The following is a 21,232-nucleotide window of genomic DNA, read 5'->3' as shown; positions in this document are numbered from 1 at the left end:
TCTGACCCTGCTTAGACAGCAATGCAACTGACACGTTTAAGGCCCAGAAAGGTGTAAGGACATCGTTAAAACAGTCCATGTCACATCAGCGGTTCAACCGTAATTTTATGAAGCTACGAGAATACTTTTTGTACGCAAAGAAAACAAAAATAATCATTTGTGTTCAGAAGATGAACAAAGGTCTTACGGGTTTGGAACGACATGAGAGTGTGTAATGACAGAATTTTCATTTTTGGGTGAACTATCCCTTTAAGGAAAATTAGATTTTTTTTTCTTCCTAGTCCCAAAATCCATGACAATTAAAATAATGTATTTAATATTTATCCAACAAAAAGTTTTGTATGAGAATTGTTTTGAAGAAATTATATTAAATATAAAGTTAGTCAGAGAAGCCAAGTGGTACCTAGGTAAAAACAAAACTTAAAATTATTAACAAGCCTTTCGCCCCAAAATACACTAAAATCTCTAAAAAATAAAATATTTTTAAATATTACAATACAAAATAATAAATGTTTTTATACTGTATTTTTGATAAAATAAATGCAGACTGGGTGAGGATGAGAATTATGTGAAAAAAATTTGAACTGTAGTTTATGTGGGATAGCGAGTCTCATAAGCTAAATATATAAAATAATATATATATATATATATATGTGTGAAACATTAGATCAAATTACTTCAGATTCAACCCTAGCGTCTTTGTGCACATGGATCGAGATATTTTCACAGTGCTTAAGGGCATGCATGTTTAGAAAGGCACTGTCATGGTGCTTGTTGCTATTTAGTGCATTAGAAGAAAATAAATCAAAAGGACCTTTTATCTAGGGGCCATTAACCCTGCTGTATCAGACATATTTCATTTACACAGCTTCCAAACAGCTGCTTAAGGAATGATGTCAAAGCCTAAGAAAAGAGTTCCAGCAGTGATCCAGTTTTTTTGAATATGGAGATTAAAACAGCCATACAAGATTATTTAATCGAAAGCACAGGCTTCTGTTTATTGACCACTGCACACATGAACAGATGAGAATATTTACACAGATGTAAACAGTCAGTACCTGCAACACATTAGAGTAGAGCTGCACATAGTGTGACTAACACACCACTACGTACCAGAACAAACAGCACATTTACCACCATTAAAGCCCGTTCAACTTGCTTCTGCTACTTTGCACAAACTGGGGTGCACAAGTCAAGCTCTCATTGTTCGTGTTTTAAGTATTTTTGGAGGAGCACATAGATTATACGAGTGTTAAAAAAAGAAGAAAAGTTTATTCAAAATAAATCACAGTTTGTTTTTTTTACTGTAACAATGTCTTTACAATCTACAGAAACCCCTAGTTTATCCGTACATTTCAGTAACCCTTTAATCTCATAGATTCACAAACTCCTAAATTCATTTGCTGTCTGAAAGGAAGATTCATTCTCCAATACTACAAATACAAACATTTAAGAAATTCTGCTGCAGGCATTAAATACTTTTTCCTCTTGACATCTCAAAAAAAGAATTTTGCAGGATGTCTGAATTTCATTTGCTCATCTCATAATGCTCTGACATAGAACAGTAGGTATTTCTCGGGTATGTTTTTTTTAAAGCAAATTAAAAAGGCAAAAAAAAAAAAGTGCAAATCTGCTAATAATGCTTAACTCGATTACATCTATTCAAACACACACACACACTGTTCCTGTGCATTACAATACTGTGGCCTCCTCTAACATGATCCTGCACAGCAGGACATATCTGTGACGAAGGCCTCTGATGCCACGGTGATGACCAGCCGTCATCCTTTCGTTCCACAGCGTGTGCAATTTTCCAGCACACAGACATTGCTGGCAGGGTGGGGTCCTATCAACACTTCCTGCTCTGCAGTTAATGATGCCACCCTGGCCAAAAAACATCCACACAACAGCGGTTCCTACAATGTCCACGGACAGATAGAAAGCAATAGAGAAACTACAAACACATGGACTGGATTTTACAAAAGATCTGTTTGCTCCTCTAGTGCTCCTTCATTATCACGGCTCTCACTTCATCTTAAAATTAAGAATAACTCTAAATCAGTAGCTGCATCCCAATTCACAAACTATTAGAGCACACTTTACCAATGATGGGAAAGTACACTGTAGACAGTATCTGGATGTCATGAAGTTGTCATGAAACAACTTGCAGAATTAAAAATAATAATAATATTATTATTATTATATGTATATGTATATATAGCTAGCATTATCTTATTATCTGACATAAGATATTCACGTATATACACATCACAGTTGATCAATGAGGCAAACAATATGATGAACCATAGATATGTAAACTTTTGAACAGAATAATTTGTGTAATTTCACTTTCATCATTTTGTGTATTGGAATATACTTGAATATCAGTTTTGGAGCTATTTATCTCTCGTCAAATTTAAAATAATGCTGAACACCTTACATATTCTGCAAAAAAATATGTAAATTTATGAGAAATGTTCAACATTTGGGAGGCACTAATTCTAATAGAATCACATTCTATTATGGATGCGAAGTATGCAAATTGGGATGCAGGTCTAAATGTAAAGATCTTACTCTAATGCCATTAACGCCTGTCCAGCCTGAAACCATTAGACAGAACAATACAAATGTTTTTTTCTTTCCATGGGTGTGAACGTTAAAATTTCTTTTATTCATTCAGCCCTTTTAAAATGAGTCTAAAATCTGAACAGCTACAGAATTACTCTCAACCCAACCAATGTAAAAATCACAAAGGTGTCGATGCGACGCTCTACACTGACCTAGATAGATAAAGAGTTTTCAATTTGTTAGAAACCGCTAACACACAAAAAAAGACTTTAGGAGGGAACGTGGAGGGTTATGCTTCTTCACATAACATGTCATGCAAAAAATTAGGAATAAAAAAGCTCAAGTCCCATTAGCATTTATTTTTCTTTTTTTTTTTTTTTTAAACAGATTGCTCAATGCATTATCTTAGATGGCCCTACTACAAAAAGTATGGGCAATTTTTATTAAATTTTTTGGGGGTTTGTAATCCCAATGGTTATTTTAGACATTCGTAGTTAAACATGACATTTAGTTCATAAAAGATTAGAACGACATGGACAAAAAGAAAAAATAATAATATCTTTTAGTTATTTTAGAAAAATGTTACAACTAAAAAGAAATTGCACTGTATGAATGGCTCGCTATCTTCTGACTGAGCAGAACAAAAACACAAAAAACAAGGCGTAAAAACCTTCAGAGATTCACAGTCAAAGGTCACAATATAAGATCCAAGCACATCTTTACAGCCAATCACAAGTTACTCGGAGTGAATGGCGTCCGCCTGCACAGCTCAGACGAACAAAACCGTATCAAAATACAAGGCCTCCCTCTAGTGGACGGCAAAGAGTGTCATTTTGCTCTAAGGGGGAAAACTACATTCGACAGGCACTTGATTGTAACTGCACAGCAAACGCAGAGCCACCAATCAGCACGCCTCTGAAGAGAGAAGGCAGTAAAAAGCATCAGACCCACAGGAATGTGCCACGGACTCTTCACATCTCCTAAACAAGCGCTCGCACGCCAAGAGAGGACACAAATAAGCATGCAGGCCGGGTCACAGCAATTTTACGCCTTGCTATACAGACAATAAAAGTATGCTTATTCTGTTGTCGTGATAACCTCAGAGAAACCAGAGCATGCTTCCGATCCGTGATGTCAGATGCTAAGTGGTCTGATTAGCGGCCGTAAACAGAAAAAAGCTTTGCAGATGAGAAGTGAATAAATCATTTACATTTCAGTGATGATGTAAAAGAAAGAGTGGCAAATGAGGTAGAGACATCAAACCAGCCACTTCAGAGACAGGAGAGGTGCTGAGAGAGATCGCTCTGGATGAGACATGATAGAGAGAAGAGACTCGTTCTGTTCAACTCATCGTTTCGTTCTTGTGCCGGTGCCGGTGGGAGTCCAGAGACAGCGGGGGCTCTGAATCATCCATGGGCAGGACCAGTCGGGTGCCTCGGATCACCAGCTCGTGGTCACCGAACGCCAGCTCTCGGTCCAGAGCCTCATCAGAGTTCACGGCCACTCCTCCGACGGGCGTCCCGCTCGTGTGAGCACCCGTAGCGTCTGTGCTCACAGTGATGTCACCGTACGTCAGCGTGATGTCACCGTCGTTCAGGATCAGGTCCGAGTCGCTGTCCTTCAGCTGCTCCTCGTTCTGAGAGAACACACACAGTGGTGATTTCATTGTTTGATTTTTTGGAGTATGCGAGTAGTCATTTAGCAAAAAGCCTAATAAACCTATTACTGAGTACTACTTAGAATCGTCCTGGAGCCAAATGAGGTCAAGGGAATAAAATGAGCTAAAATGTAATAAAAGTAACACTACCATTCAAAGTTGTTGGGATTAATGCTTGCATTCATCAAAAACGCATTAGATGTGACAGTAAAGACACTTATAATGTTACAAAAGATTTATTTTATTCATCAAATCCTGAAAACAAAAAAAGCATCACGGTTTGCACAAAAATATTAAGCAGCTATTTTTAACACTGATAAGAATAATTAATGTTTCTTGAGCAACAAATTAGAATGATTTCTGAAGGATCGTGTGACACTGAAGACATGGCAATTTTAATGAGCATAAAATGTAACCCTTCACCCGTTAAACTAAATTTAGACTTGATTGACCCAAATTGGCTCCAATCAAACCACTGATAAGAGGATATAGGTCGGTTTTTTTAATCCATTTGGAAATAAAGTAATACTTTTATTTAGCAAGGGCACTTTAAATTGATTAAAACTGATAGTAACAATGTTACAAAAGATTGTCAAATTTCAAATAAATGCAGTTCTTTTTTGAACCTTTAAAAATATTAAGCAGCACAACTGTTTTCAACGTTGATATTAATAAGAAATGTTTCTTGAGCTGCAATTCAGCACATGAGAATGATTTCTGAAGGATCATGTGACACTGAAGACTGGAGTAATGATGCTGAAAATTCAGCTTTGCATCACAAGAATAACTATATTCAAATACAAAACTGTTATTTTAAATTGTAATAATATTTCACAGTAATACATTTTTAATGCATTTTGGATCAAATAAATACAGCCTTGATGAGCCTAAGAGACTCCTGTCAAAAACATTTTACCGTCCCCAGACCTTTGGACTGTAGTGTATATGAAGGTTATTTAATAGCATGCTGTTTTTATTATCTTTTATATGCAATGTAACATCTCTGATAAAATGCTTTCAAAAGTCTTTTAGCAGCCAAATAAAACAATCTGCACTAGGAATTTAAACAATCACAGTCCAATAAAATGTGTTTCATAAAGAGTGGACTCTGGAATGAGGATCACTTGCCAGTTACAACTACTTACTAGAGAGGTGACTCAGAAATGGATGGATGAACAGTGAATTTATTTGATTTAACTAATATTTTTCATGGAAGTAAAACAAAGGGCAAGAACTTAGAGAAGCTTTTAGCTATCTGTGCTTTAACTTGCTTTAGTGGTTGCATCTCTAAAATCTAAAGCCCTTTAAAACACTTGTGTAAGAAACTCACAGCCTGCTACGAACAATGTGCAATGTGAGGACTTTGAGGCAGTAAAAAACAAAATATATAAAATGCTGGTTTATGTACACATGCAGACAATGCCTTACAGTGTCTCATGTAGGGTTGCAAAAAGTTGGAAAATTTTCGGGAAACTTTCTGGGATTTCTTGGAATCTTCCTGGGATTTTTGGAAATTTTCCACCCCTTTGCAACCCTAGCTCTCACGTCATGAGAACTGGGTTTTAAAACAACAAACAACGTAAAGTAATACTAACTATTAAAAATGCTTATGTAGCATTAACAACAATACATAAATTTACTATGTATAAACAACAGGCTAAGTGATACGATTTATGCATCTCGCATTACTTGTTAAATTTATGAAAAAGCATACAAGCATACCACTATCAAAACCTAATTACTGCAATAGATGAAACGCTCTGATCATCCTAATAACACAGCAATAACAGATGGTTTTATGTCTCTTGTTGACTACATCAATCCACATTCGCTGTCTGTTCACACCTCGCTGAATAATCAGCTCTAGGAGGGGGGTAATTTGAGTCGGCTGTTCCAGCCTATTAAATGGCAATTAAGAGTGAATTCGAGGGGTCCGTCCCTATAAACACAGATTCTGTCTGTCGCCATCTGGTAGTACGCAGACATAAATGACTAGTTCCTTCAGTGTTATCTGCCTAATCTAGCTAAAACAGAGGAAAATACAGAACTACGGATAATTATTAGCTCACTGTGTGTGTGTGTAAAGTACAAACCTCATAAGCCTGTTGGCTGGTGAGGCAGCGTGCCAGAGGGCCACAGCAAGCTGGAAGTGTGGCAGTGAGCGGTGGGCCGCTGTGCGTCAAAATGGGCTTTAGATAACTGCAAGTCATCGGGGTTAAGGTTTTGCACGATTTACCATTTTATGTGATGTCATGATGCACATGTAAACAAATATGTGATTCGGATTGAATTTGCAACATTTAGGTTTCATATAAACACAAAAGAAACAGAATCTGAAATTTGTGCATGTAAACATACCTATTGTTGCACACTACCTAGCATATAACATGTAAAGTTGGAGGACTGGATTGGTGTTTTACTTCCATCTGATTCTGTCTTTGTTTTTCATGCAGCTTACTAATAAGAGCTACACAGCAAAGGATACTTGTGATCAAAGTTGTACCAAATCCTGAAGAGCCAGGCGCTCTCCTGTTTAGTGCTCCTCCTCTCCACTCCATCAGGGCCGATCTGCAGACGGACACAGAGGAAATCCATCATTAAACAGCTCTCATTAAATAAGCCACTGTACGTCTGTCTACAGCAGACAAAAACACTTACAGAGTTCTCCTGATCCGTGTCCACTCCAACACTGCCAAACACAAAACAGCATTACAGCAAATGTGATGAAAACACTTACAGAACAAAAACACAGTTGGTCGCAATTTCATCCTCTCTAATTTGAGTTTTATTTGTTAAGTGAGTTCAGCCTTTTGCGTTTTAAATGGCTCTTGGTATTTACACATTATTCCCTCTGGGTAGAAATGGAAAAAGGATGCAAATAAGAACTAAAGCCATGTTTAATGAGTTACCCATTCCCATAGTCTACTTGTGACACAAAAAGGTCATTCAGACTAAAAGTGAGGTTCGAACTGACCGGATTTTCTGGCAGGACAGCATCTGAGTTGTGCCTCCTCCACAGATCCAAACAGTGAAGAAGACCACCAGCAGCGTGGTGGAGAACATCATCTGCCGTGCATACGTGGCAGTGTCCCTGATTGACAAGGCAAAGGTCATGGCACCACGAAGACCTGGCGAGGGGTGGAGCAAGAACAGCAAAAATTGGTTCACATAAACCATGACGACTGACATGCATTTGCAAAAATCTGATATTAATCAGATTTCAAACCCCATTGGTTTGGATTGAAACACTATAGTTCACACTATAAACCCACAAAGTGGATTTAAAAAAAACGAACTCAAGTTAAAAAAAGAAATAAATAAATAAACAAACAATGGGTTCAAGTCTGACCCATTTAACCTTAATGGGACTTTTGGGTTTGGCATGCTATTCTTCATCGTTTAGATCTTGGCTGACCAAAGGAATCGCCTGCAGCTCTATGCACAAACCTGCAAACATCATCATGTGCTGGAAGTTGGGGCTGATCTTGTTTCTACGGCCCAAGTTCAGCAGGAAGGAGAGAGGGTAGATGTTCGCCGCTCTGCCCAGAAACACAGACAGCTGGGACGAGAGGTGTTAAGGCATGACAGGAAAAATGGAGCTACTGCTGCACTGACAGCATCTACACCCTCTTCAAAACCGTGACATTTTGTCCTTCCTGAGGCCTTCAGAGGGCTCTGTTCATGAAAAAGTGTTTCTGGGCCATTGATTTCTGGGAAACACACTGAGCTGTAACTTCCTGGACATATCACTCAACAACAATAGCCTGCCACTTCCTTGATGACATTAAGCAAAGTACTTAATTTACAACATAAATTATGTTGGACATGCAACATAAACACACACATGCTTTTTTAAATAATAGTAATCCATCAGATTTTATACTTGTTTTGCATTTGCTGAGAGCATTTTGACTATTCTACCTTTTTATTTTCTGCTCATTTATTGATTTTACATAGTCTTAGGATACGAATGCGCCCACTATGAAGATCGGGTTGAAGACGTGGTTATGGAAGGTAAACAATGTCAAGCCCATGTAGGAAAATATGAAGTTCTCAGCCAGAAAATTCAGAAGCTCGAATAACTGAAAGAGAGCACAATGACAAGAAATCATAGTGAGATGTTTATATTATGTATATTTCATATTCCGTGAACCTAAAATAAATATTAACTTCGGACAAGTTCAGCAGTTATATAGTTAAAAAATTACTAAGGTTAAAAAGATTTTAAAAAAAATTATAATCATGTTGCAACGTCAATTGTGTCACATGTAATTGAGCCATCAGTGTCCCAGTGCTTACTAGATCAACGCCCTTGCTAGTGCAAGATTTGTTTTTGAAGAAATTAATACTTATTTATGAATGGTGCATTAAATTCATCAAAAGACATTTATAACATTATTTATAATTTAAAGATGTCTATTTCATTTCAACACTGTTCTTTTGAATTTTCTATTCATGAAATAATCCTAAAAATGTATAATGGATTCCACCAAATTTTAAGCTGCAGAAATGTTTGATAAGAAGAAGAAATATCTCTTCATGTGACACTGAAGACTAATGTAATGGCTGCTAAAAAAAAACAAAATCAGCTTTGCCATCACAACAATAAATCACATTTTAAAATTCTTTACAACATAAGGTAATTGTTTTAAAATGTAATATTATTTCACAATATTACTGTTTTACTTTAATCACATAAATGCAGCCTTAGTGAGCGTAAGAGACATAAATACAGGGGTTAAAGCAAAAAATCATTTTCCGAGGGTTGGGGGGTTGCGGGGGTGTACACATACACAGGGTTATTTGGCGAACAAACAAACAAACAAAAAAAAATTGAAAATGATTTTCCTTGGAACTACCTGATAAATAAACTAATAAAACAAAATGGTACAAATAAAGTGCTGCACACGCAAAGAAAGCAATGACTGTGGCAACTTTAACATTTGAAAGGATACTACGGCAAAGTTACTGCTTTCCTTATTCTAACTGATTTTTAAGTGTTTTTTAATGTAGCCCCTTTCACACATACAGTCTTTACTAGTAAATTAAAATCCTTTCCAAAACTACCGGTAAATTTGTTCTGGCAATCATATAGTTCTTATGGAGATGACGTAATTATTTTGAGCTGTTTACAAAGCTCTGCTGCTTTTTTAATAGCTTTTTTATGTAAATATGGCGCTAGACAGACACCTTTGCGCCTCGCAGCTTGCGCTCGTTCTTTTCCTTTCCTCTGCTATTATGCGCGTCTCGTGTTTATAAAAGCAAAAACTTCTGATGGCTAGTAATGTTAGTTTGGTTGAGAATGAAAGCTGTGTTCCTCTCATACCATTGGTAGGCGAACCCATTAACTCGAACGTGATATCAACAAGTTTTTTTTTAAAGTAGCCCTGCGTCCCAATGTGCATACTATCCAACCTATCTGCCCTAAATAGTATTGAAAATTACTAATATCACATAGAATTTAGGATGGATAGTATGCACATTGGGACGCAGGCTCGGACTATCTTTTTTTGCTGCCACACGCCGGAGATCTGGCACGGTGCCGGAGAACTTTAAGCCCTGTAAATATGAAACAATCTTACCAACCCCAAAGAATTGAAATGTTAGTGTGCATCATACACACTAGGAAGTGGAATGAGAAACAGCGTAAAATACTTACTTGTTTTGTCCTGTCCTGAGATTCAGGAGACAGATTGTTAAAGGTGTAATGGGCCTGTGTCATTCCACAGAACAGAACCGCCACCACACCTGAGAAACACAACAAGAAGAGTAGAAACAGCCATTCATTTATACAGTAGGAGTTTGCGATATGGTTATTTACAGTTTCTAGAAGACTCAATGGGAGCCTCAGTCTCACCTGTAAATCCACAGGCCTCGGCCAGTAGGAATGTGCTCCAGGACATGAGGAAGAACAGTGCCGTCTCCAGCAGTGGCAAGTCCCTAAGCTTAGTGAACTTAGTAACGTGGAAAGGAGTCAATGAAAATATCCTTGGGATGATGAAACTACTAAATGCATTATTTAACATTAATAGTGACAATCAAATAGAAAGAAGAATGAGATCTATACATGCCACAGGTGAGATTCAAACATATCCCATTTATTTACCATAAGAGTCACCACAGTCATATAAATGTGTTATAACAGAAATAAGTGACATACAATATTGAACCATTAAAGGATATCAATGCAGTTACGACTCCAGTTGCCATTCCAAGAGCAAAAGAGCCACTGAAGACCCCCAGGAAGATGCCAAAGGACTTCAGCATGGCCATGGCTTCAAACGTGTGAGTGTTGTCTCCCTCGGGCTGATATGCTACAATTGACCTGTAAAAAGAACACAGATACATCCACACAAACTCATACATTGCATGATATTAACATATGAGAGTAATTCTAATCTCAAACTTACAGAAATCTAAAAGAGTTAAAATTTTAAATAAAGAGATTTCTCTGTTCTTCTTTTTTTTTACAATAATGCATCAATTCCATTTGCTACTGGAAATCCATAACAAACATTAACATTATGAGCAGGACTGGAAAATATGCTAATGTTTTTGCAATATCTGAACACATCAGTATCAGCTAAGGTGTGCTCTGCAGAGATATTCAATTTATTTTCTACAATTTCCCAGTCTCTGCGCTGTTTTCTTAAAGAGGTCATATTATACATTTTCTATCACCTATTGTTTTCCCCTGAGGTCCATATAATGTCAGCAAAGTCCCCGTTTAAGTTAGTTTTTGCAACTTATCTCTGATCCTTAGATTGGAAATGTGAAATTAGCTCTTTTGTTTAACTAAAACAAAGGCTGGTTTGCTGACGTGCTCAATGCAGTTTCATAATTAATTCATAAAACAACTGTTGCCGAAACATACCACATAAATGGTTAAGATCAGACTAAAATGATTGGGAACCTTATTGAAAACAAGCTAAAGTTGGTATCATCTGTAAGTTTTGGTGAACTTTCCCATATTTTGCTCTTATAGCTCAGGAGTCGTTGTTTTGCAGCTTAATTCAAATATGTATTTTTCCATGTATTAGGATAGAAATTAAGTTCTGAAAGACCAAGGAAGGTTTGATTTCTCATGATATGACCCCTTTAATAGCTTTTTAAAATGCTCAAATTAATAAATGACATTTGTAATATTTAGGACAGGCAGGAACAAGAGAAAACTTTCTAAAGGACCACAGCATCACTTCAAACTATGAAGCAAATGGCTAATCATCCAATCTGCAAATACCCACAGCTCTGCCCCATCCACACCTTCCATATCTGTGATGCTAACGAACTGCAGAATTCCCCTACGGGTACTTAAAATGAAAGTAGTAAGGGATTCTTCCTCTTTGAGGAATGATGCACTACTCAGAGATTTCTTTAGCTTCGTTACAGGTGCTTGTGTGAGGCATAACTGTGGGTCATTTACTCAGCATGTTCTGGTACAGACCAGTCAATGCACACACTAAAAATCCACTCGGCAGGCTCAAAGCTACATGTGCAGCACACCCATTGAGGGGCGTTCTCAGTGTCTGGTTCCCGCCCTCTGTATAAGCCACACCTCTAGGGCTGTGATGCCCCGCCCCACTTTGCCTCCCGTAATAAAGCAGCATGCTGGAGCAGATGATAGGTCCAGCAGAGAAAGAATCGGATGTTAAATGAAAAGTATTAATTATTCATTCTGCATTGTGTTTATAAAAAACCAAAACAGTCATATAATATTAGTGAATGAAAAAAAGTAGTTTGTAAATATAGCAGTGTATAATCATGAGCAGTAGAGAACTTACGAGGACAGTACGACAGCGACGGCATCATTCAGAACACTTTCTCCAAACAGCAGAGCGTACAGGTCAGCATCCACCTGCAGCTCATTGAAGATGGCCAGAACTGTCACTGCAAAACAAAATACAAATCAACCATTTCATCGGATGTGCTATTCTAATGCAATTTCTAAAGGAAGTCTGGATAGATTCAAACTCAATTTTACATTTTACAAACCGGTTACTTCCAGAAAACAAATTGCTTTGATATACAACTTAATTATAATCATTTCCTAAAACAAAAAATAGCACTAGACTTCAGAAAGTTCAGAAAAAAAACAACTGCATTTAGGCACTGTTACAGGGACTCTGACTGTAGTACCTGGGTCAGTGGCTGAGACAATGGCACCAAAGAAAAGGCAATCAGTGAAGAAGAAATCGCCACTCAGATGGCCAATTTGCTTCATCAGTGTCACACAGCCGTACATAAACAACCTGAAAAACAAAGCACACACCTCTGAACGCTGGTTCTCACCCTCATCACTGGAGCAACCACTTGAAAAAGCACTGACAAAAGACATTGTATACACTGACCCAATGATTAAACAAGACACCACAGTTCCCACAAACGCGTAGGCAAGAATGGAGCCCAAGTTCCTGAAGAAATGTCTCTGAAACACAGACAGGAGAATTTAAATGAATAATGAGCTTTGATTTTTCTACGCTGAGCAGTACGTTATCTTGTGCACACAACATCTGGTCTGTATTAATGAATAAATAAAACAGCTCTCACTCGTTTTAAACTGTATCCAGCATGAAATATGATAGGAGGCAAGAGAATATTGAAGAAGACCTCTGGGTCAAAGGTCACCTGAAACAGAATTAGAATGATTCAGATATTGGCATTTCCTTCACCTTTAAAAACTGTGCTACTGTTCAAAATTTTGGGGTACGTAAGATTTTTGTTGATGTTTAGAAAGAAATCTCTTATGCTCACTAAGGTTGCATTTATTTGATAAATATAGTAAAACTTTAAAATAACTTTTCCATTTTAAGATACTTTAAAATGTAATTTATTCCTGTGATGCAAAGCTGAATATTCAGTATCATTACTCCAGTCTTCAGTATCACATGATCCTTCAGAAATCATTCTAATATGCTGATTTGCTCCTCAGGAAACATTTATTATTAGTGCTGAAAACATATGTGTTGCTTAATATTTCTGTGGACACCGTGATACATCTCAATATATTTCTACATATTCAATGGCGAATAGAAAGTAAAAAAAAATAATAATTTATTTCAAATTTGAAAATCTTTTGTATCATTATATATTATGTCTTTACTGTCACTTTTGATGAGTTGAATGTGTCCTTGCTGAATAAAAATATTAATTTCTTTTAAGAAAGCGCGTTGAAAATGTAAGCTATTTCCTCTCATCAGTTTGTTGACTGGAGACTATTTGGGTCAATCAAGTCTAAATTCAATTTGACAAAACATTATATGCAATTGGCATTTTTGAAATTACGCAACTCATTTTGACTGAGATAGAAGCAGTTAAGTTTCATGCATCGGTCATGTGAGGGGCATTACAGTTTGTCAGGCACTGAATTAGTATGTGTGAGTGTGTGTGTTGAAATTAAATTATTGGTACAAATTTAAACCAGGAATTTGTTTGAAATGCCTAGCAAACACGACTGGGTTCAGCAAAACAGACTGGCTATCTATCTAAAAACAGATGCAAATATGAGTCATATTCAAATATATTCTGAGTTCCCCATAACATTTGTGGTTTAAGTCCAGCTTTCGATTCAAATTCATCTGAATCTGTGTTGTAGGTCAAATGGCTGCTGTATGATTTTTGTGATGTGATATTTTACCTTGCGGAGCATCTCGTTGTCCTGAATGTCATTGACTTCACTGCCACTGATCTCTCCTTTCAGTGTGTACTCGTAGAACTTACCACTGACATTCACCAGCAGTGTGGCTGGACTGGCATTGACATTACAGCTCAGTGTAACATTGTTCATGTCACTGGGAACATGAATAGCATAACGCAGGACAACACCCACAAGCAACCCTGATGAGAGACAGAAACATGGCATTGTACCGTTTTATTAAAATGAATCAGTACATTTTAAATTTCTTAATATTTAAGTGTCTTTTTTATAATTCCACATCAAAATGTTCAAACTCTAGTGAGCTGCCTACCTAGACTTTTTGTCATCACAAAAGCTGAAGTGATTCAACTCTCAACAGATTTTTGAAGCACACCTTTTTGTGTACTATGGCCACTTTTATTAACTTATAATAAACTTTTAAACATTTTTGTTAACTGAAATAAAGCTGCATTAAAATAAAAATAAAAAATTAGATAAAAACTTTAAAGGAAAATTAGAAACAGAGCTGAAATAAGTTTAAACTAAAGTTAAAACTGAAAATGAATAAAAACTGTAAAAAAATAAATCAAACCAAAACAGTAATATTAAAGAAAAAAACAAAACAAGAAATCACATAAAATTACTAAAAAAAAAAAAAAAAAAACAAGTGATAAATGGAAAAATAAATAAATTTCACTAAAATAAAAATAAATGCTGACAGTATAAAATTAAATGCTGACTCAAAATATGAATAAAAACTATAATATAATATATAAACAATATACATATAAAAAAAATAGTGCAATAACAGTATTGTGTACATGAGCTCCTGAATATCCTTTACTTTATATGCTTCATAGACAAGAGTATTTCCAGTTGCAAGTTAAGAAAACTCAGTATTAATCCCCTTACAATTAAAAAAAGTTTCCTTAATTTAAGGCCCTAATAGAGAGATGACAACAACAGCAATGCTTTTAAAATGTTATATTTGTGTTTTGAAACAGCCCAGTATATGCAGTAAAAGCAGTGAGGCAGATTAACTCCTGCTGGACAGGCCCTGCTCTCCAGTGCTAAAACTCCCACACTGGCCTTTGGACAGTCATTATCATGCGTGGCGTACTTTAATTAACAGATCCCATGCAGTTGTAGACTTTACTGCGGTAAGCATGCAGCTTACTACACAGTTCATATGTGCGATCAAACAGGCAAATGATCTCTGAACACGCCTATTCTTACCATATATCATAGCCAGCCCCGTCTCGTGCAGAAACCTGAACCGGCGGTGTTTGAACAACCATATGGTCAAGATTGTCAGGGTGAGGAGCAAGATAAAGACCAGCAGGTCGGCACTGTCTTGTCTGTGGCTTTCTTCAGCTTTCTTCTCTGTCACGATATTCTCCATCGCACTGTCTTCAGCTCTGCACAGGCACAAGCAGAGGGAGCTCGCCAAAACAAACAGAGACAGTCTTCTCCAAATGCTCATCGCGGCGTTGATCTTACATGTAGAGCCCATGTTGGCATTTCTTTTAGGTGGAAAGATATAAGAAGAGGAATGCACTATGCTCAGGCGCATTAGCAGATACAATCATAGGCTGCTGTAGATTGTTCCTGATTCCCAACGACGCCCCGCCCACTGCACGTGACGTCACGAGACCAAGAGAGCAGCGTGCTCGTGCAGCTCATAATGAGCGAGCGCTGCGCATAACTCTCGACGTTTTCATTTATTCTGCATCGTCATTGTCGAACATTGGCATATATATTATGATGTTATTAATATTTTGTCATGGCAAGTTCAAATCCCCACGCACTCACTTTTTTGTTTGTTTGTTTTGCAGTAAAACCCTCACATTTCATTCCACGTATTTCCAAACGGTCTGAAACAGGTCAGATTCAGGTGTTACTGAGGGAGAACATTAGTGATGCATTTGTCACATGTATATTTGAACCGCACACCCTCAGAAAAACAGCCAATATTTCAAACATTATGTTCTTTTTTAATGCATTATATAGTTTATTTCCTGTACAACCGTAGTCATACAGATAGATAGATAGATAGAATTTCTACTGTAGCCTAATTTTTGTGATTTTTAGCTGGCTACAGGTGTTGAGATTAAGTCTGTAGTTAAAAATAGTTTATTAATTCATGAAAAGAATATGTATGTAGGCTTATTACATGTAGAACAAAGAAGAAAATAATTTATGAATAGTTAAAATCTTAACGTTTTGGAAAGATGTCGGGTTTTTGTTCAAATTAATTTTATATTTTATTGTGGAGACTTTTGTGTTAAAATCCATGCCTCACTATTCACATATTTCTGTAAATATGTTTCTGCTCTTTTACATTCGCTGTGTCTTTTTTTTTATTATTATTAACCAATGAATCAACAAATACAATAGGCTACAATATTACAGAACATCAAGAAATATTACAAAGAACAAAGATAACAGCCAGGGGAAGGAAAACTCAAATATAACCTAAATAAAGTGATACATAAAAGGATAATCAACACGAAAGTAGTTTGGTTTGTCATTTGAGGATAAAAGAATCTTTATTTAAAATAAAAAATAATAATAATTCAAAACTTCCCCACATTTAGTGGTTTTTAAAGAAGAATTTGTAATATGGAGACGTTAAGAGGGATGAAAAGTCCCAAAGCAAAGTAAATTAAAAAAATATATATCCCCCAGTTATGAATGCCTTTCTGTGTTGTTGTTCAAATCATTAAATAAAAAATAAATACAAATAAATACAAAACACGAAAGTAAAAATGTAAAAGAAAGAAAAAAAAACATAATAATAATAAAAAAATAATAATAGAAAATCAAGTAAGCAAATTAATAAATACAAAGTAATAATTTGAAAGGGGAATCATAAAAAAAGGCACAACAAGATACTGTTTTCCTCGCCTTATTATTTTTCCAATATTCGCTATGATAAAAGCATGTTTAAAGTGGCAGTGTGCAACCGGAAGTGCTATTAGTGCGGCGGCGGTGACGCAGCGCTCACTGAAGAGTGCTTCACGCGCTTCGGCAGTGGCTCGATCGGTTGTGCTCGAGTGAAAATGGCCTCGTCCTTCTGGAAAGGTGTTGTCGGTGTGGGCCTTTTCGCCTTGGCACACGCAGCTTTTTCCGCGGCGCAGCGTAAGTATTGTTGATCCAGGAGCGGGAGGTAACGGACAGACGTGCTGTTGTTCAGTAAGATGTAGCTGATCGTGGTCCAGTGAGTGCGGCCTCTCTGCGGAGCTCAGTGTGCTTGACAGCTTCACTAGCACGCAAACCCTGCTGAGCTAACTGTATAGACAGCATTTTGGAGAGCTTTCGAACGTTATATTCTGTTCTGAAATGCGATATATAGGTAGGTAGGTCACTAGGTTTTGAGACACCGCACCATACACGGTTAAGAAGTTGTTTTCTACCATGAATCACTGATCGTGTCAGTCTGACACAGACTTATGAAAGATCCGTGTTTGTGTGGAGTTTTATCGTGGCGTTCATGTAACGCAGTGTGCTTGGTATTTTAGAAGAAATTGTCTTTACTCCGTAAACGTTACGAATTCAAACTTTCTCCAAAGACAGTGTGTTCAGTAACCTTTAATAAGGAACTAAACGATGCTGTAATGAAAAATAGCTCGTTGCCAAGCAAATGGAGTATAAAAAAATACAAATTCATCCGCTATTTCTGTCGTAGCGATGTCCGTTTCGTTCGTTTGAATCGGATCTTTTCTTTGAACAAGATTCGTTCGTTAATCGCTCTGAACGATTCTGTATTATGTTCGACTGAATCGATCCCGCGGTTTTCGACTCACTGAACCGAGAATCGTCTCTTCTGAACATACTGACTCGTATTGAACGGACAACCGACGAATTAATTGTTTAAAAACCTTTATTAAATCTAGTCAAATAAAAAAAAAACAGGCATTTATACACAATAAATCCATTAATACATTGATCCAAAATTAATTAAAATATATTTAAAATTAAGTAATTGTAGTTAATTTTAAATGTAGGCCTATCTTTATTGTATTTTGCTTGTGTGTGTATATATATATATATATATATATATATATATATATATATATATATATATATATATATATATATATATATATATATATATATATATATATATATATATATATATATATATATATATATATATATATCAAAATGAAGAAAAGCAAATTTAAGGATTTTCAAATTTCCAAATTTAAAAGCAACACAATTTGGACCAACTTTAACAATTCTACATTTGTCTAAATAAAACTTACCTCTTAGCAAAATATTATTCTACAGACCTTCAACCTCTTTGTTTTGCATAAAAACACCAAACTTTATAATGTGATGATAAGCAAAAACCAGGCTGAATTGAGGATTTAACTAATGGTATGATTTTTTTTTTTTTTTTTTTTGGCTGAATTAAATCATTGCTTCACAAACTGAACTGTGACGCATGAAATTACAACAAACACGCTTAAATAATAAAACCTAATCAAAAATCATACTAAAAAGTAATATGTGCCTAATGTGGCTGGGATGTCAGGGACCAAAAAATCAGTTTTGACATTCGCATGTTTGCTCAGGTTTCTAATTCTGTATGCTTGGCATATAATGCAAAGTTTGGTTGACGTGATTATGATGCTGTTAACCGATTCTTTGACATGAACTGTTCATAAGAACCGATCCACGGAATCAACTCAGGCTTCCCATGTCAAGATGCAAACAGTTAGCAGTAGTGACATCCTTTTTTTTTTTGCATGTACCATCACTTGCAAAAAGCTTTGCATTATATGCTAATTATATAGAATTAGAAACCTGAGAAAACATGCAAATGTCAAGAAGCTGTGCTCTTAAATATAAGAACTTTTAATATGCAAGGATTGTCTTATTGTGCTTTTTTTTTTTTTTTTTTTTTTTGTGCGTGCTATATGAATTAACTACATTTACTCTCTATAGGGTTAAGGTTAGTGTTTGGTTTAGGATTGGAAACTTGAAATTATGCATAATGTACTAATATCACTATAGTAAGTACATGTACTGTGACACTTAGAAGGAATGATTTAATGCCTCTCACACATCCTAAAAAAGAGATTTTCTTTTCTTTTTCCAGACCGATCCTACATGCGACTGACAGAAAAAGAGAACGAAACATTACCTATCGATGTGAGTTGCAATCAAATACAAGACTCTAATCATATTGAATCGCATGCATTTGTTGTTTTCCTCGATACAGCTTCTCTTGTGTTGTGTTTTCAGATAGTGTTACAGACTTTGTTATCGTTTGTGATCACGTGTTACGGCATCGTTCACATCTCAGGTGAATTCAAAGACATGGATGCTTCTTCAGAGCTCAAAAACAAGTAAGCACAGGCAGATGTGTTTTTCTGAGATCATAAAGTACTCCTGGCTGTATCAGAAATGAGCTGTTCCCGATGATACGTTATAAGCTCTCTTGCGTCTCTTTTGCTCTAACAGGACATTTGACACATTGAGAAATCACCCGTCTTTCTACCTGTTCAATCACCGAGGCCGAGTACTCTTCCACCCTCCAGAACAAGAGCCCTCCACTCCCAGCGCCCAGGCCTTGCCCTCCAATCCCCTGCGGTTACGCAAGCTGGAAAATTATCATTGAGACTGGCCTTCAGTGGGCTGCCTTGCCCAGTTTCATTTGATTATTTCTTAAATTTATTTGTTAGCTCCTCGGTTGAAAGGGAAAATAAGCATATTTTCCTGTCTTGTTGTATATGTGAATATGCTGTACAAACATGCATCTCTTGTGGTTACTATTTTGTCAATGGACTGTGCCAACTCCTTTTCCAGCTGATATGTTTGTAAATACTTGTTATTGCTTGGGAGTCTTAAATCTGTAGGTTACGGCTGTAGCCCTCCGCTTGGCTGTCTCACACAGGGCACGAATCATACCATGTACAATGTCGGTTTGCCACATTTTTGGCTGAACTGACCCTAACTGCAACCGGTTCTTCCCTGTCCCCGTCTGAATTGAGGTCAATGTTGTGGACCATAAATTGTATTAGTGTTCAGAAGCAGTAGCTCTGATTACCGAACTTCAGATTTGAGCTCATAATACTGAAAATGATTAAAACTATTAAAACATGTCTGAACAAGGCCATAATAGATTATGTAGATTGATAGCAATTCTAACAATACTGTGAACACTCAGTGGGAATGAATGGTAAATTTTTTGGTTTTTTGAGGAGGGGGGAGGGGTTTGGGGTAATGTTTTCTGATTTATGTCTTGTTGAGACACAACTCCTTATTTTTACCTTAATAAAATCTGAAATTTTATTGATGAATTTGCAATTTGGATGAAATCCATTTTTTTTTTTTTGCTTCTTTTTGTAAGTACAGTCTGTCTGGATTTTTTAAAAACTAGATTAACATGTTCATTTTGTACTATCTCCATTGTTATGCAATGCTAAGGCCTGCTAACTGGCCAAAAACGTTTTTATGTTATGCTATAAACAATTTTATGTGTGGATTGATGGACATATATGGGTGTGGTACATCAACCTGGTTACCCATTGTTTTCTATGTAAGCAGAGAATGGGCAGTTGAAATGGTCTGATTTAAGCCTGTAATTATACTAATCCTTCACTAAGCCACTTTTTTTTTGTTAGAGGAGACCTGCTAAGTACCAGCAATGGCAACCCCCTTATCCCAGCGCTGTTTAGTCTCCTCCTCTGGCATTAATTGCTGCTTGACATTGTTTTAAACATGGAGATCATATTTCTTTCGTTTGTTGTCAGTATGACTTTAGAGTAGTTGCATCGCTTTGATATTAACATGATTCAAACACTATGTTGAAAATCTTAGCTAGGCTAACATTTTAGCAAGATGTTTGCATCATAAGTGCTTGTTAGTTTTGAGCCGCAATGGCTGTTTTTAACTGTAGGGTGCAATGTTACAACTGTGAGGCTGATAAAAAGTACTTTGACATTATGTGGTATATACCTGATTCCACCATCTGCTGTGATGGGAAAATGTGTTGCTCAGGAGACCCCATAATAGACAATCAGGTCTGTTAATAACGTGAGAGATACAGGTGTTAGAAGAGACAAGGCAATCAAATGCAGAGCACTGCATCAGTACAAAAATATGACAAGATGGAAGCCAGCCCATTTTAAGATTGGAATGACTTCAGCTGCTTAGAGGGTACATGCTTCTAGTGTTTTGGGACTTTCTAAAAGGATGAGAAGAATAAGTCTATTGACTTAGAAGATAAAGAACAAAACAGTATAAAATCCAAAGATCTTGTAAGCAGATCATATATACTTCAAACAAAGCATAATTTATTTCAAAAACCTAAGTGTGTTCTGTGCAAAATATCAGCTTTATACAACATACATACACTACCA

At 36.4% G+C, this 21,232-nt stretch overlaps 2 protein-coding genes across 2 annotated transcripts; one reads left to right on the top strand and one right to left on the bottom strand.

The window, feature by feature from the left end:
* Positions 1-2,927: 2,927 nt before the first annotated feature.
* Positions 2,928-15,487, bottom strand: slc9a6a (solute carrier family 9 member A6a). The gene is made up of 16 exons (XM_058798748.1): positions 15,096-15,487; positions 13,860-14,059; positions 12,773-12,850; positions 12,574-12,650; positions 12,362-12,474; positions 12,007-12,112; positions 10,409-10,550; positions 10,083-10,188; positions 9,885-9,973; positions 8,194-8,307; positions 7,673-7,784; positions 7,200-7,353; positions 6,884-6,914; positions 6,711-6,793; positions 6,319-6,424; positions 2,928-4,204 (listed from the first exon to the last, which is right to left on the bottom strand). The coding sequence occupies exons 1-16, from the start codon at positions 15,430-15,432 to the stop codon at positions 3,911-3,913; spliced, it is 2,142 nt and encodes a 713-aa protein (XP_058654731.1). The 5' UTR covers positions 15,433-15,487; the 3' UTR covers positions 2,928-3,910.
* Positions 15,488-16,828: 1,341 nt separating this feature from the next.
* mmgt1 (membrane magnesium transporter 1) lies at positions 16,829-20,606 on the top strand. Its single transcript, XM_058797400.1, has 4 exons — positions 16,829-17,000; positions 18,967-19,019; positions 19,113-19,216; positions 19,332-20,606. The coding sequence occupies exons 1-4, from the start codon at positions 16,922-16,924 to the stop codon at positions 19,486-19,488; spliced, it is 393 nt and encodes a 130-aa protein (XP_058653383.1). The 5' UTR covers positions 16,829-16,921; the 3' UTR covers positions 19,489-20,606.
* Positions 20,607-21,232: the final 626 nt, after the last annotated feature.

The sequence above is a fragment of the Onychostoma macrolepis genome, chromosome 14 (assembly GCF_012432095.1).
Source record: "Onychostoma macrolepis isolate SWU-2019 chromosome 14, ASM1243209v1, whole genome shotgun sequence".
NCBI classification, from domain to species: domain Eukaryota; kingdom Metazoa; phylum Chordata; class Actinopteri; order Cypriniformes; family Cyprinidae; genus Onychostoma; species Onychostoma macrolepis.
Note: the sequence above shows the minus strand (reverse complement) of the source record. Positions and strands in the feature narration are given on the sequence as shown.

Coding starts and splice junctions, on each gene's coding strand:
- slc9a6a (XM_058798748.1), bottom strand. CDS start 15,432: ATGCGCCTGAGCATAGTGCATTCCTCTTCTTATATCTTTCCACCTAAA. Junction 7,785..8,193: donor TCTTCATAGTGGGCGCATTC/GTATCCTAAGAC, acceptor CTCTCGTCCCAG/CTGTCTGTGTTTCTGGGCAG. Junction 7,354..7,672: donor GCACATGATGATGTTTGCAG/GTTTGTGCATAG, acceptor ACCCCTCGCCAG/GTCTTCGTGGTGCCATGACC.
- mmgt1 (XM_058797400.1), top strand. CDS start 16,922: ATGGCCTCGTCCTTCTGGAAAGGTGTTGTCGGTGTGGGCCTTTTCGCC. Junction 17,001..18,966: donor AGCTTTTTCCGCGGCGCAGC/GTAAGTATTGTT, acceptor TTCTTTTTCCAG/ACCGATCCTACATGCGACTG. Junction 19,020..19,112: donor ACGAAACATTACCTATCGAT/GTGAGTTGCAAT, acceptor TTGTGTTTTCAG/ATAGTGTTACAGACTTTGTT.